Source organism: Ochotona princeps, chromosome 29 (genome assembly GCF_030435755.1).
Source record: "Ochotona princeps isolate mOchPri1 chromosome 29, mOchPri1.hap1, whole genome shotgun sequence".
Classification (NCBI taxonomy): domain Eukaryota; kingdom Metazoa; phylum Chordata; class Mammalia; order Lagomorpha; family Ochotonidae; genus Ochotona; species Ochotona princeps.
In genome coordinates, this window is record NC_080860.1 from 13,684,476 (window position 1) to 13,700,217 (window position 15,742).

Consider the following 15,742-nt stretch of genomic DNA (forward strand, 5'->3'; position numbering starts at 1 on the left):
GACAATGGAATCCCTTGGCCCGGAAATCGCTGGTCACTGTTAATGCCTTCCATTGGCTAAATGACTCTCTTGGCATCTAAAGACATACAGAATTCTGTCTCAATCTCACCTTGGAACAAATGCTGATTTTTCCCTACCCGGGGAGGAATAAAAGTAGGGAAAAGGAAATAAAGGAAATAAAAACCCTATTTGACTTCACTTGCTGCAAGGGATGGCCCTGTTCAAAGCTTATTCTGAATTATTCCAATTGTGTGAATGTGTACCCCCTATGTGTATATGTGGGCATACACAGGGTGCCTCCAAAATTGGTTTTAAGGATGTATTTATTTGAAAGGGAGAGAGAGAGAGAGAGAGAGAGAGAGAGAATGAGAATCTTCCATCCTGATTCTCTGCCTGAATGACCACAGTAGCTATAGTTGGGCCAGGTCAAAGGCAGGAGCCAGGAATTCCATTTGGACCTACCTCGTGGGCGTCAGGTGCCCAAGCACTTGGGCATCCTCTAGTGCTTTTCCGGGAGATACAGCAGAAATGGAGCAACTGGGACTGGACCGGGTGCTCTTCTGGGACGTCTGTCTGCAGGTGACAGCTAAGCCCCGCCCCACCCCACAACACTGGCCCCACAACTTCAAAATGATTGCACTAAAATAAATGCATCTCTTGCTTCTACTTTCCAATAACTTTGTGACATACCCTTGTATATGTGAGTGTGTCTGTGTGTGCCTGTACGGATGTATAGGGACACACAGAGAATGAGTTGGCTTGGAGATGGCGCACATTTTATCATAAAGGGATCTATTTATGAAAACTACCCTAAGACTGCTTTTTTCTCGACTCAGGAATCCGGATATTTTTCATATCACACATTTATCCACTTCATTCTTTTTTAATTGGCTTATTGTTTTCCTCTTATCTGTATTGACTTTCTAATTAAAAGGTAATGAATGCCTATTTTCCTATAGTCTAACATAAGCACTACAAGGAAAGCAGTGGGGCCCCTTCCCTCTCCCCTCTGGAGTGGGGATCCCAGGGTTAGGTGACGGCTGCTCCCCAGGTAACTCGTTCCTTGTTGGAAGGCTTTCATTGCTTTTTTTAAATATTGTAAATATTGGTGCAGTGTGTAACCTTACACACAGGCCTCTGCAGTCTGGTGCAAATTCTTGGGCCAATTCCTAAAGGAGAAATTAAATTTAAATTACTCCTGCCATGTTCGATGAACAAAAGACATATTGTCTCTCAAAGGGAAACCCAGGTCCTGCTGTGGCAAACCTGTGATGATCATTCTGACACTATGTGGTCTGACTCCGTGTCTGTGGTCTGATTCCGTGTCTGTGGTCAGGTTCCGTGTCTGTGGTCAGATTCCGTGTCTGTGGTCAGATTCCGTGTCTGTGGTCAGGTTCCGTGTCTGTGGTCTGACTCTGTGTCTGTGATCTGATTCGTGTCTGTGGTCTGATTCCGTGTCTGTGGTCAGATTCCGTGTCTGCGGTCTGACTCTGTGTCTGTGGTCTGACTCCGTGTCTGTGGTCTGACTCCGTGTCTGTGGTCTGATTCCGTGTCTGTGGTCAGATTCCGTGTCTGCGGTCAGATTCTGTGTCTGCGGTCTGATTCCGTGTCTGCGGTCTGATTCCGTATCATCATCTTGTGTTCTGATTGTGTATCACGGTCTGATTTGTTTCTCAGTCTGACTCCATGTCTTAGTCTGAGTCCACATTGGTTCTGATTCTAGGCCTCTGACTCTCTCCCTGCAGTCATGTATTGCACCGACCCAGGAGAGGTGGACCATTCAACCCGCTTGATTTCAGATCCCGTGCTGCTGGTGGGTACCACCATCCAGTACACCTGCAACCCAGGCTTCGTGCTCGAAGGCAGCTCTCTCCTCACCTGCTACAGCCGGGAAACGGGGACTCCCATTTGGACGTCTCGGCTGCCTCACTGTGTCTGTGAGTCCTGTTTGTGGGTGTGGCACAGAGGTGCATCAGGGTGGGAAAAGGCTTTCTACATGGGAAGGGCTTTCGTCATGGGTGTTACCACATGACAGTGACTGACCCCACTCGAGAGACTTGCACAAGCCCTCTACCAACTGTCCCTCTTGTTGGTCAGCAGCCCTGGCAGCACGGTGCTATCCAGTTCCTGTTGGTGTAAGGATGCTCGTGTTCAAGGGAACCCTCTACCACACAGCTAGCAACCACTGCTAACCTGCCAGGGGCCCAGCTAGCTAACAGCAGAACGGTGGGACAGCTGGTTAACAATAGGACAGCTGGATAACAGTGAGATGTTGCTAACTGGCCAGTGGACAGCTAGTTAATGGTGGGACAACTTGTTACTGGTGGAACAGCCAGCTAATGTTGGGACAGCGAATCAATGGTGGGACAGCTAGTTAGCATTGGAACAGCTGGCTAACAATGGGATACCTAGCTAACAGTAGGAGCCAGATACAGACCCAGATCATTTTCGAAGCATCCTCAGAGGCTCTGTGACCGAGTTCCTGGCAATGTCTTAAAGAAAGCTGAGCTCACATAGAAGGATCAGAACATCCCACCGCAGTGGGATCTTCAAAGCCGCCGTCTGCGTTGATAGTGTGAAGTAGTGTGACACCAACAGCTCCCGTGGGGAATGGCCTCAAGTTCCAGGAGCTATGCAAGTTCTTGCTTCTGCTGGATAACTAAGAATTCAACTTTGAGGAAAGAAAGGAAAAAGTAGAGTAAGTTTGCTGTGCCTGCACCCTGTACCCAATGCAAATAACAGAGAGGTTTATTTTGAATCCTGGTGCTGGCGGTTCGTAGCTCAAGATCAGAACGAGCTCCACTGGTTCAGCACCCCGTGCTGGCCTTGTGGGCAACAAGGAGCCAAGGTGGCCCGAGGCATGGCGGGAGACAGCAACCCTTGCACCTGAATGTCACTCAGTCCAGAGCCTCCACAAGGAGTTAAATATGAGTCTACTTTCCTTCCAGCGACCCAGACTTTCATAGCTCATGCTGCAGAGGGATAATCAGCTAAAAATACAAGCTGACTGCAAAATACCAAGAAGCAAAGCGCTAGTAGGGTACTGTCTGCAAAGGCCCCATCAGCATCACCATCATGGGGTACAGCAGCGACCTGGACTTCCTAGACTCCAGCGTCCCCCTCCCTCCTGCCGGGATCACCTTTCCCCAGATCTCAGCACTACACCTGCTGGACTGAGCCGCGACAGCTTCCCCGACACCCATGCTAATGAGTTCACAAGCAGAGCTGCAGGCTGGAAAACTCGCTGAGCGCCCAGGGACCTGGGGAGGAACTTGCATGCTGTGGCCACCTTGAGCAAGAGGTACACCAGGCTGCTTCCCATCCATGGGTCCACTCCACAAAAACCTGCAACAGCCAGGACTACCCGCAGCCCGGGGAATGACCCAGCCCCAAGTGCGCGCGACCTGAGTGAAAACATGGCTGAACGTGGGGCTCACCTGGTCCAACCCACTGACTTGAGAAGTGGAGCCCAGAGAGGGAAAGTAACTCCCCATGGAACACACAGCTGATTCTGGCCCCTGGGTGAGAACTGGGGCCACGAGCCATGTCGCTCTTCTGCCACCAGAGGGTGCTCATGCTCCACACGCCCACTCCCCACAGACCTGGTTTCTGCCACGAGAGGGCGCCACGTGCACATCTTCTCCTGCCCAGGGTGCTGGCCAGCGGATCACACCGAGTTAGAGCCAGAGAACGCTGAGTCGGGGTCACAGCTCAGCCACTTCCTTCTGTGGGACTGCGCAGTGGCCAACGGTGGACTGGGAGCATCCTGTCTCCTCGGCTGACCAGCGTGTCTGACCCTTGCCGGTCACACAGCATGTCTGAAGCAAGGGTGATGGCAGCCGGCGATGCAGTGTACGGTGAGTTAAACCGCCGCTTGCCGCAGCGGCACTGGTTCAAGTCCCAGCTGTGCTCTGCTTCTGATCCAGCTCCTCGATCATGAAACCCACGAAACAGCAGAAAATGGCCCAAAAGCTTCGGTCCCTGCCACCCACGATGGGTGGGCAACCTGGCTGGAGTTCCGGGCTCACCCAGCCTCAGCTACTTGCAGCCATGTGGGAAGTAAAACATAGATGAAAAAAAAAAATTTCTCTCTGTATATCTGCCTTTCCAATAAAAATAAATCTTTTTTGAAAGACCATCTCTGAAATGTATGTAACAGGCGTTCTCACTATTTGTTATGTACATGACTGTATTCATGAAAGAAAATTCTAAAGGGATAGGAATTATTTTAAGGTGCCACTGCCACCTGCTGGTCGGATGGTACCACTGCAAGTGGCTCACTTGGATTTCTTGGGGTTACTTCTTAAGGGCTGATGCTAGAAAGAGGAAGCCGTCTCCCCCACAGGGTTGGGGGGAGAACAAGTGCTGGACCCAGAGTTCATACACTGCACTCCCATAGAGATACCCACACATCCCTGGAGACCCCACGCCACGGCTGACGGGGGACCTGCTGGAGCACTGGCTTAGTTTAGCTAAAAAAAAAAATAGAAAACTTGCTGGGGTAGGGGCGATGTGGCTCAGCAAATTACGCTGCAGCCTGTGATGATGAAATCACCTCTTGGACACTTGTTCCAGTCCAGGCTGCTCCACTTTCCATCCAACTCCCTGCTTACCTGCCTGGGGAAGCAGCAGAGGATGGCCTACGTGCTTGAGTCCTAGCCACCCAGGTAGGAGACCTGGATGAAGCTCCTGACTTCAGCCTGGCCCAACCCTGACCATGGTGGCCTATCATTTCTGAAATCCACGCGGTTTTCCTGTAATCTCATGTCCCCAAACTTGCATCATGCACGACTCCCCTCCTGTAAGTCCACGCCTCACCTGCATGGAGGCAGTCTCCTGCCGGTTCCCAGACACAGCACCTGTCTTTTCGCCCCCAGAGAGAAGTCTCCTAGGGTTCATGCTGTTAACAGCACCAACACTTTTGTTCCAGTATCCATTTCTTCCTGTGCTGGCCCCAGGAGCCATGGAGGGCAGCTGCAATGCCATGCTCTCTGCTGGACACACTGCTGGGCCCACAGGAAGCACTCCCTGGGCAGGGACTGCCTACCGGCTGCACCTGCCAAGTGCTGTGCTGTTACGGCCACACAAGGGCCTGGGGACCGACTCCCAGGCTGACTCCCGGACTGGCTGGGTGTCAGTGGATGGAAGCAGACGACCCCCACTCGCCACTGAAATGCCTTTAAACCTCGCAGCCTCCCATGTCCGAGCGCCAGCTCAAGTCCCAGCTGTTCCGCTTCCGATCCATCTCCCTGCTAAAGCACCTGGGAGAGCAGTGGAAGATGGCCCAAGCACTTGCGCCCCTGCACTCGTGTGGGAGACCCAGATGGAGTTGCAGCCTCCGAGCTTCAGCCTGGCCCAGCCCTGGCCATTGCAGCCATTTAGGGAGTGAGCTAGCAGATGGAAGAGATGGGAGTCTCTCTTTCTCTCTCTCTTTCTCTCCTCTATCTCTGTATCACTCTATCTTCCAAACAAATAAAAACACATTCATTTCAAAAAGTATACGCACAAAACAGGTATGGCCCTCCTCTTGTCTTCATTCCCTAAACCCACAGTCTAACAGCCAAGCATGGAGGGTTTGTGCTCAAGCAGGGACCACACAGGTTCTCTGGAGATGCTTCACAGCCTAGAAGAGCCGTGTGCCCACAAATGCAACTCCATCCAACAGGGTCCACTTGAGCATCTGTGGAGCTGAGTGCCCCAGGACCAATTCTTACAGACACTCCATATGACACACTTGGAGGGGGGCACGGGCTATGGCACCGCGACCTCAGAGAGGGGAAGGGGGCGGTCAGATCACTCCCTGGTCCCCCACTAAGGTCAAAGCGCCTAGCCGTTTGCTTAAGATGCACTTGTTGCGGGGAGACATGGCTGCTTCCAGGGAGCTGGGCATTGTGCCGAGTGAATCCTGGGATTCCTGGCGTGAAAATTCAGGAAAGAGAGAGGTGGCAGGTGGCAGACGTGACTTTGCAGACGACAAAGGATGCTCAGACCTTGGAGACGAATCTGGAACGGGCGGCTTCTGAAAGTCACCATGTGGGGCTACACATGACGGTAAATACGTGTGGGCCGGAGTCTGCGCATGTCTGCCCAGGCTGCTGCAGTTCCCAGTTCCCCAGCAGACAGACTGGGGCTGGGAAAGATTCCCCTGGAGGCTCACACACAAGCAGTCCTGTTTGCAAGATGCAGTCCCTCCTTCCTGGCTGTTGTCACCATGAGGTCATCCTCTCTTCCTTCACGCGTGGCCTAAGCCAGCACACAGCGGCGTGGCCAATGCCTTCACCCAAGCTGAGGTGCAGCCAGGCACAAGCAGCGATGGTGTGTCGCACTGTGGAAGGAACATCTTATCTCTGGCGCCACATTCCGTTGGCTGAAAGCAAGGCATGGGGTATGCCAGTGCCCCCCCCAAAAAAAACCCCAAGAAACCCACCAAGATGGTCAGCACATTGCTTCAACCAGCTACTCCTCCACCTCCAAGCACTGCATCCCATATGGGCATCAGTTCATGTCCTGGCTGCTCCACTTCCCTTCCAGCTCCCTGCTTGTGGCCTGGGAAAGCAGCAGAGGGTGGCCCACCCGCACCTGTGTGGGAGACCCAGAAGAAGCTCCTGGCTTCTGGTTTTGAATTGGCTCAGTTCCAGCCATTGTGACCATTTGAGGAGTGAACCAGAAAAAATGGAAAATTCTTCTTTCTGTCTCTGCTTCTCTCTGTAAATCTGCCTTTCAATAAAAATAAATAAATCTTTAAAAACAAAACAACATCATCACCCGGCAGCCTCTTCTGGGCTGTGCCAAACACCTGTCTCAAAATGACTAAATTGTAACTCTTTCTAAAGGCTTTAGAGCCAGAAGTCTTAGGTCACCAGGTGGGGCAGAGAGGCCACAAGAGGGCAGTGTGGCTCATCAGCCTGCGCCTCCTCCTGCCCTCTCTCTGTACCACAGTCCCAGAGCCTCTAGCCTACCAGTTCAGGTTGGGGGAGAACGGATAAGCAACCCAACACAGTGCAGTGTAGGTGTCACTGAGGGGAGAGAGGGAGGACTGGAAGTCCTGATGGTGGCCCAGGATTCTTCCTGGAAGAGGAAAAGAGGATTTGGGATGGAAAGATAAGACCTGGCCACACTGGATGGGTGGGTCAGGTGCCGGACGAGAAACGAGAAAAAGTGTTTGAGCATTAAACACCTGCAGTCGCCATCACACCAGGAGCATCCTATGTGTTTTGAATCTGTGATCTGATTTACCCTCCCAAATTCCTGTGACATTTATAGGGGTGTTCTCATGGGGCCGGTGGGCAAGCAGGCTTGGAGAGGGGGTACTGCCTGCTGGAGGACACACAGCTAACAAAGAGCAACAGCCAGCGCATCCCACCGTGCCCACATGCCAGTCTGTATTATAGAGGGAGAGGGGTTAGGGTGGGCCTGGGAAGCAGGAAATGGTTCCAGAGCACGTGGGGAGGTGGACGGAGCACTGTGGAGAAGCCAGGGCTGTGGGGAGGGAGGGGTCCTGGGGAAGGAGGCTCCATTGGAACCCACCGTGCCTTTGTGTTTCAGCCGAGGAGTCTCTGGCCTGCGACAACCCGGGCTTACCTGAAAATGGGTACCAGATCCTGTACAAGCGCCTCTACCTGCCAGGGGAGTCCCTCACCTTCATGTGCTACGAGGGCTTTGAGCTGATGGGCGAAGTGACCATCCGCTGCATCCTGGGGCAGCCGTCCCACTGGAACGGGCCGCTGCCTGTTTGCAAAGGTAAAGATGTGCACTCCCAGGGTAGGAAGACAGGGGGCTGGCTCACTGGGGCTCTGGGCTGGCTGTGTGTCAGGGGGCTGGCTCACTGGGGCTCTGGGCTGGCTGTGTGTCAGGGGGCTGGCTCGCCAGGGCTCTGGGCTGGCTGTGTGTCAGGGGGCTGGCTCACTGGGGCTCTGGGCTGGCTGTGTGTCAGGGGGCTGGCTCGCCAGGGCTCTGGGGTGGCTGTGTGTCAGGGGGCTGGCTCGCCAGGGCTCTGGGCTGGCTGTGTGTCATGAAATCAAGGATGCCTTGCTATCCAGTGCTGTGATGAAATGCCCTTAGAATCTCACCTTGAAAGTAGGATGTCTAGAGCACAGTTTACAGGTTCAGGTTCAAGGGTGGGCATCCTGATCCACTCTCTCTGCCCAGAAATTCTCCTGGTATGAGTCAGACCAGCTGGGCTCCTGTCCCACGCTCTCTGGAGAACCTCCTGCCAGGGAGAGCATCCCCGGTGCCCTAAGACCCTCCCATCCTTCCCACCAGGCCCCACCCCTCATCACCACCCTCTTCGATGAGCTCACCCATGACACTGAGCTTTATACATCTGCCTGAGCTGCGGAACGAGCTCCCACACACGTCGTGGTTGGTGCCGTCCATCAGGGCGTGAGCTGCCGCCATAAGAAAACACTCAGGGCAGGTCCTTTGGCACATCAGGTCGAGCCACTCCCTGCAACACCAGCGACCCATGTTTCAAGTCTCAGCTACACCACTTCCTGTCCAGTTTCCTGCTAATGCTCCTGAGAAGGCCCAAGTCCTTGGGTGGCCCCTTCCACCCACAAGGGAGATCAGGTTGAGACAGCCTGCCTCTGGTCCACTGCCCAGATGCCAGCCACAGCCCTGGTCTGGGAGCTGGAAACTCAACCCAGATCTCCCCAATGGGTGACAGAAGCTCCATCACTTTAGTTCATCACCACTGCCTCCCAGGGTGCACGTTAGCAGGGACGGAGAGCCAGGAGCAGGGCCAGGACTTGAACTTGGGAACTGTGATGTGTGGTATACAGGGACCGCACCAGGGTCTTAACCCCTGCCTGTACTCACCTTTGTCCTTACGCATGTATTTCCAACCGCCACGATGACATGGGTGGAAAGCAGCCCCCATCCTCCTGAACACCAAGAGCTCTTCTACAAGGAGTAGAGGTTTATAAATATCACTTTCCATGAGTCCACAGGCTAGCCAAATACATGTAGAATAAAATGAACTCCTAAAGGTTTAACATCAATAGGCACAGATGTTCCTCGTTGACCCAGGGGTGCCTTCATGCCAAATCTTAACAGGAAATGAGAATATTGATAGTGGAAGATGCAGGTCGTATTCCCACCCCAAGTCCCCAGCGTAGCAGCACAGCACACAGTGTAGTGTCGGTGGCTTCCTTCATGGTCACTGGGCAGCCTGCCACCAGCCAGCACCGTGAAGGAAAACCAGATGACATAGTGCTGGCCTGGGAAAGAACCAAACGTCAACCAGGAAGCAGAGATCCCCGTGAATGTCCATCATCCATGGGCAAGTCCCACATCGTAGCCATCCTGAGCGACGCGTGCATGGCAGTGCAGTTGAGTTCCGTCTCCACTGTGACTTGAACCTCTCCCTCCAGGAGTGCTTTGTCCTCCAAGAGCACGCTCAGATGACTCCATCCTTGTGGGGCAGAGGAGGAGAGAGTCTAGCCAGCCCTGTTGCAATCGCACTTGCATCTCTTAAAAGTTGCTTGGCCTCTCTGAACTTTTGTTAGCTCTTGGGTAAGCGGTGAGGAAGGCTGCTGTGAGGGTTGAACGGGCAGCAGCGGCTGGGAGAGCTCTTGGCGTGGCGAGGGATCCGTGACGATGGATGAGTTGCTACTATTACTGATTTAGTGGGTTTCTTATTTGCCCGCTCCTCTCTGGGTTACTCAAGAAGAAAATCTACCCAGGTAGCCCAAGATGCAAAGCGGGGTCTGGGCATTGACCGTGGACCCTTGGACCTTGGTTCCACTTGAAATGAGTAAGTTGTCTTGACGCTGACCGATGACTCCTCATTTCTCTTACAGTTAATCAAGACAATTTTGAACATGCTTTAGAAGGTGAGTTCTATCACAGAATTGGAGCAGAAGGGGAGTGGGGGAGGAAAGGAAGCCAGTAATTAAGCTTAAAGCAAAGGCAGGTCCTTGAATAGCTTTATTTAGGTGCTTAAATAAAAAACAAAAGGTCTTCCATCTCCACACTGTCAGAGAGAATTTCAAATCAAGCGGTGTCACGAAAAAAGCAGCGGCTAGATTTGCGCTCCAAGCTTCTCAATAGAACCTGAACAGAATTTAGACAGCCGATGCAGGCTTGAAGACAAGGAGGGAAAGAAAGCTAACCGTGCACCTGTTGCCCTGTCGCAAAGCTTTACACACCACGCCGATCTGGGGAACCAGACCTAGGGCCGGCAGGGGACCTGACCATGCACAGCCTTGGGAGTGGCGCAGATGCGTTCTCCACCAACACTTTTTCTTATCCACCCAAGTCATCTCCTGGCCTCTTCCCACACACTTCTTGCGCTCTCTTTCATTAAGTGAAATTGAAGCACAGGGAACAGACGTTAGAAAGCTGCCAAGCAGTTTCCTGTGGCGTTTTTCCGTATTTTATGATCCTCTCCCTTCCCGTGGCCTCCATACGGGAAGGGTTCCACATCTTGAGTCAACTCCTTTCCGTTTGGGACAAGGCCACCGGCCGGGACTGTGATGTCAGAAAAACTACGCCATGAATTGCTTCCTTTTTTAAGTTTCGGCTCATAAAGCAGTCTTTCTTACTACGATTTTGGAGGCTAAGTTCAGCCGTCTGGCAGCAGAGAATTCACGCAGAGTCTGAGAATGCGTACGCTGCTTTTTGTTAATAGCTGTTTCTTGCAACAAAAGGCAGTCCCACTGAACAGGTGGAGTCAGCAAAAAGGCAGAGCTGGAGCACTCCCTCCACCTGGAAAGCAAAGTGGGGGGACCTTTGTGATGGGCTCATCCGAGCACCCCTATTCTTTCCTTTGGCCAACAAGTGAACCCTGGAAGGACTGGGACTGCCAGAGACCATGCGTGCCACTGCAATGTCTTGCACACCTGCATTTCTTGCCAGCATCAGGATTGGTTTTATTTGTTGTTGTTTTGCGTTTGACTTCGTGGAATGGCAATGAATAGCTTCTAGATTGTCACACAGCTAAGCTTGGCTTAGACATGGCCACGGAGCTAGCGGAGGAATGCTGCTGGGGACCAACTTGCTAAAAGAGATGTTAGCTTCCTTTGAAGCTATGCTGAGGAAGTCTGTCCCCTCACCCATCCTTCTGCCCCCAGAACACCTACCCTATTGCTCACCATGGCCAGGCTGAAGCCGAGAGCGCAGCTTGAGCCTGCGCAGTGCGGGCCTCTGAAACTCAACACTGAGTCCTCGTAGACCTGGTGCCCTCAGAGTGTGCCAGACTGAGAGCTGTCCTGGTTGCTCCAAGCCCAGTCCTGCACTGGAATCAGACTGAGTGAACCTGGAAGGGGCTGTCCTCTTCTCCCAGGGATAAGCTGCCAAATTTGGGAACCCCACTAACAACCTGGTGGACAAAGGGATAGCGTTTGCCCTTCGCTCCTGTGTTTCGGTGTCAGATGCAACTCTGCTTCTGACTTTCTGTGACACTTCCAGCGAGTCTCCCTTCCCAGCTGCTATTGTTTTGGAATCCCCCCCCCCCCAAGACCTCCCTTGAGTTAGATTTCTGCTGTACCAAACGGAAGTGGAGTGTCCAAGATTTAAACCATGTCATTCTCACTGACCCCTAAGGCTGTTCTACCTAAGGTGCAGCCTGGGCCCCCTTCTGGCGGACCACCGACTTTGGATTCTAGTCTCTGCCTTCCTCTCCCCTTCCTTGGAGTTGATGCACCCCTCTGCAAGGCTCAGTGATGCTGGCTCTTTAAAGCAGGTGCACAGGTGCTCGGCCTGCCGAGAGCCGAAATCCAGGTCACTGTGGGGGCGGTGTGCGTGTGCAATGCAGACCTCACTGGTTTGTGTGTTCAGTAGCAGAAGCGGCAGCAGAGTCATCTTTGGAAGGAGGAAACATGGCCTTGGCCATCTTCATCCCGGTCCTCATCATCTCCTTACTGCTGGGAGGAGCCTACATTTACATCACAAGGTAGGGCGCTACCCCCTCCGTCACCAGCCAGCCAGCTCCAGCCAAGAGCTGAACCGGTCACCTCCAGGAGCCTTGTGGTCTCCACCTGGAGTTTGGGGGGCAGGTCATGGAACAAGTCCCCAGAGCCACCAACAGCACGGCCAAGGAGCAACCAGAAAGTCAGTGCTGAGAGCATTTTCTTAAAACAAGAACTTGAGAAAGGAAAGCTTCCATGGTTCCCTCTGTCACTTTGGACCTTCCTGGGCTGCAGAGAAAAGAGGTGGGATTAAGCCTAGCTGGGGAGCCCAAGATCCCAGGGCTGCCCCCCTGGGATAAGCAGCTGTGTCTCTGGGTTGAACAGAGTCATCAGTAGAAGGCAGTGGTGCCACAGAGCCAGGACGAGGTGTCAGTTAAGGCTGTCACCTTCACTCACCAACCAGCATTCTTTTCAATTAGCCACGAGTCAGATAGTGAGCTTGGCTCCCCACTGTCAGCCTCCAGCCCTTGGAATGTAATTGAGGACACCTCAGAATTTTACTCTTACCATGGGAGATGTGTGCTGCCACCACGCAGTGTCCCTGCCCCAAAGAAGTCACATCTCTCTCTCTCTCTCTCTCCTCTCTCTACTGTAGATGCCGCTATTACTCCAGCCTCCGCCTGCCCCTGATGTACTCCCACCCCTACAGCCAGATCACCGTGGAAACGGAGTTTGACAACCCCATTTATGAGACGGGGGTGAGCCACCTTCCCTCCTCCCTGCCCCCCATTCTTTGTCCAGCTTTGTCCGGAATCCCTGCCTAGCTGAAAACGAAGGAATCATTTCCTCTTGCATGATCACGATGCCACGAACGAAAGCACTGTCCCGTGATGTCCGTCTCCCCATCTCCACCAGCACCGCGACCCCTACTGAGAACGTGGCTGGGAGAAGCCAGCTCTGACTGCAGGCGACTGGAGCGGGTGACAGGACGATGTCCTCTTAGTGGGAAGAACAGAGGGCTGCTCTCCTGACCCGCAGAGCCAAGGTCCAGACGAAGGAGGCTCCTGGTGGCCCGGTGGCGATGTGCAGCGGTCCTCTTGTCTTAGGCCCTGTTGTGTCTCTGTATCAGATGAGGTCGTTTACAAACAGCACGAGTGTGTTTGGCTCGCAGCTTAGAAAGCTGAGGAATCCAAGAGTAGCGTGGTTGGTACAGTTCAGACACTGGGAAGGACCCTTGTGCTGCATCCTAACGTGGCAGAGAACATCCCATGATGAAATAGGAGTGCCAGCTCTGGCTTCTCTACCTCATTTTATAAAACCACAGGTGTATTTGGGGGCCCTTCATGACCTCATATAACCCTTGTTATTGCCCCAATGCCCCTTCCTCTGATTTATTTATTTCTATTGGAAAGTCAGATTTACAGAGAGGAGAAACAGATAAGAAGATCTTCCATCCCCTGGTTCACTCCCCAAGTGGCCAGAGCTGAGCTGATCCGAAGCCAGAAACCAAGAGCTTGTTCCAGGTCTCTCATGCAAATGCAGGGTCCCAAGGTCTTGGGTTGTCCTCTACTGCTTTCCCAGGCTACAGGCAGGGAGTTGGAAGGAAAGTGGAGCAGCCGGGATATGGGATATGGAACCCCCAGTTCATGGAAGACAAAGACCTGAGCCACTTTTTAGGGGCTAGGTTTCCAACACCCAAGATTTTGGAATACATACTCAAAACATTCACATCATATTGAACGCCACTCTTTATTGAGTGGCGACATCTTTACCTATATGAGATCTGGGCCCTGTGGGAGGTACTAAGAACACAATGGTGAACCAAATACACATGCCCTGCCACCAGAGAGCTCACAGGCCAGCAAAGGACGCAGGTAGAACTCACAATAATGGCAATGCATCATCATCGTCTAACCAACTCTACCATGTGTCAGGCCCTTCAAGTGCGTACCATCTTTTGTAAACTTTCGCAGCATATTTAACACTTGCGAGTGAGTTAGAGATCCAGAGAGGGAAGACAACATGGTTTGGAGGCAGGATATAAGCTCAACTTAATGCGCTTGCTCACTGCTACCCCACCTCCCTCTCAACCTTCGTGCCCAGGAATATTTTTGTGACAATAAATTACCAAGTGATGGACTGTGATGAACAGAAAATTGAATGGGGTATTAGGAGAGTGTCGGAAGGGGGATGCTCAGAGATGTTTTTGAGAAAGCTATAGGAAAACTAAGCCATGGCACATGGATGATATGTAGAAGGCCAGCCTGTGCCAAGATGTAAGGATGGAAAGGGCTGGGAAGGACTTTACAAACCACAATCTTTGCCACCTCATTCACTGTAGGATGACTTGCAGCCACCTCCCCATGTCTATGAGTTTGACTTGCTGCTTGTTCCTGGTCATTGTCCCTCACTCACACCTCCTCAAAGCACCAGTGTTGATTCAGTGTTGGTGTGTAGTGATATTATCACAGGGCCCCCAGTACAGGGCACCTATGCATTGGGAATGCAGGTGCAGCTCAGAATTCGCTGCTTCAGGCGTCATGGGCTGATGGAATATACCCTACTCAGAGAGCTAGGAGGAGGACAGAGAGAGAAACACACACACATTCTGAGCACCTGTTGGATGCCATTTGCTTATCACCATTCTCCCAAAGCAAGTCATGGTCAGGGCAGGAAGTGCTGTGACTTGGAGAGGGTTTCGTTGTGTCCCACCCCGTGGAGAAGCACAGAGGGTGGGAACTTAATCCAGAGGCAGTGATTAAGAGTAAAGCCCCCATGACTCCATTCCTGGGGTGGGGTGTTGTAAGAAAAGAAAAAGCAAGCAGGCACACATACACAGATCTGGAATGCTGTGTGCCAACATGAGACTCCACTAGCAGGAAGGTCCCTAAACTTACACCTTCAGAACCATGAACCCAAGTAAACCTCTTTTCTTGTTACAGTAGTCTATTTCAGGTATGTCATTATAGGAACGAAAAATTGATCCATTCAGAAAAACACCACAAAGCCACACACAGCCAAGGGGGCAATGGAGAACGGGTACACACCCTGTCATCTAAAGGTTTGTCAACCTGCACTTGTGTCTCTCCCACAGGAAACCAGAGAATATGAGGTTTCGATCTAAAGACTGCTGCTCCAGAGAAAGGAAACTATGAACTCAACCGCAGCTTCCCTGAGACTCACATCCAGAGATGCCGTGGTATTGGATGGCAACTCCTGGAGCGTCAGCCGTCTTTGCTTTGGACTCTTCATTGAAGAGCTTTGCTGTTTCGTTCGCTGTATTTATTATATTTAAAAAAAAAATGAAATAGGTGTGGTCCAATGTACCCAGGCTGGGGCCGAATGCGTGTTAACAGCCTCGATTCCGAAAGCAGGTGGAAGACTTACAAACGGCAAGCAGCAGCAGCTACGAAAAATAACAGTAATAAATAAACCACCGCAGATTGAGTTTCCCCCATCAGCAACGCTAGGCTAAGGTGGCATCAACATCCAGCTGCATGAACTTGAGAACCCATGCCCCACGGAGTTTTTCATACAAGTCCCAGGATTAGATCAGAAGGGTGTTGGGTGTTGAACTTGGGTTGGGATTTAGTAGGAGCACTTAAGCCCGTTCCTGGAGATCTGCTCCAAAATGAATTGTGTGTCCGCTCTTCCAATTTCACCAACTTCTTGAAGGTCTTATCTCACTCCCTCCCTGGCAGGGTCTCACATTCCATTAAGAATAATCTCTTATCACTCTGGCCCCACTGGATGCTGACCAGATAAGGAAACATTTTCTTTTGGAAAAAAACGAAAAAGGTGACCAATGACAGAACATACAAAGAGAAGATGGAGAGATCTGTGTGCTCTAATGAAGAATTGGGTGAGCGGGGAACGTTGGGTGAGAGAACGGA

The 15,742-nt window shown here is 52.1% G+C and overlaps 1 protein-coding gene across 1 annotated transcript in view; it reads left to right on the top strand.

The window, feature by feature from the left end:
- SEZ6L (seizure related 6 homolog like) overlaps positions 1–15,528 on the top strand; it is a 188,815-nt gene extending 173,287 nt beyond the window's left edge. The window contains exons 12-17 of the mRNA XM_058657007.1: positions 1,746–1,937; positions 7,546–7,740; positions 9,801–9,833; positions 11,779–11,893; positions 12,505–12,607; positions 14,944–15,528. Coding sequence (XP_058512990.1) covers positions 1,746–1,937; positions 7,546–7,740; positions 9,801–9,833; positions 11,779–11,893; positions 12,505–12,607; positions 14,944–14,973 — 668 coding nt within the window. The 3' untranslated portion in view covers positions 14,974–15,528. The remainder of the gene's footprint in view (positions 1–1,745; positions 1,938–7,545; positions 7,741–9,800; positions 9,834–11,778; positions 11,894–12,504; positions 12,608–14,943) is intronic.
- Positions 15,529–15,742: the final 214 nt, after the last annotated feature.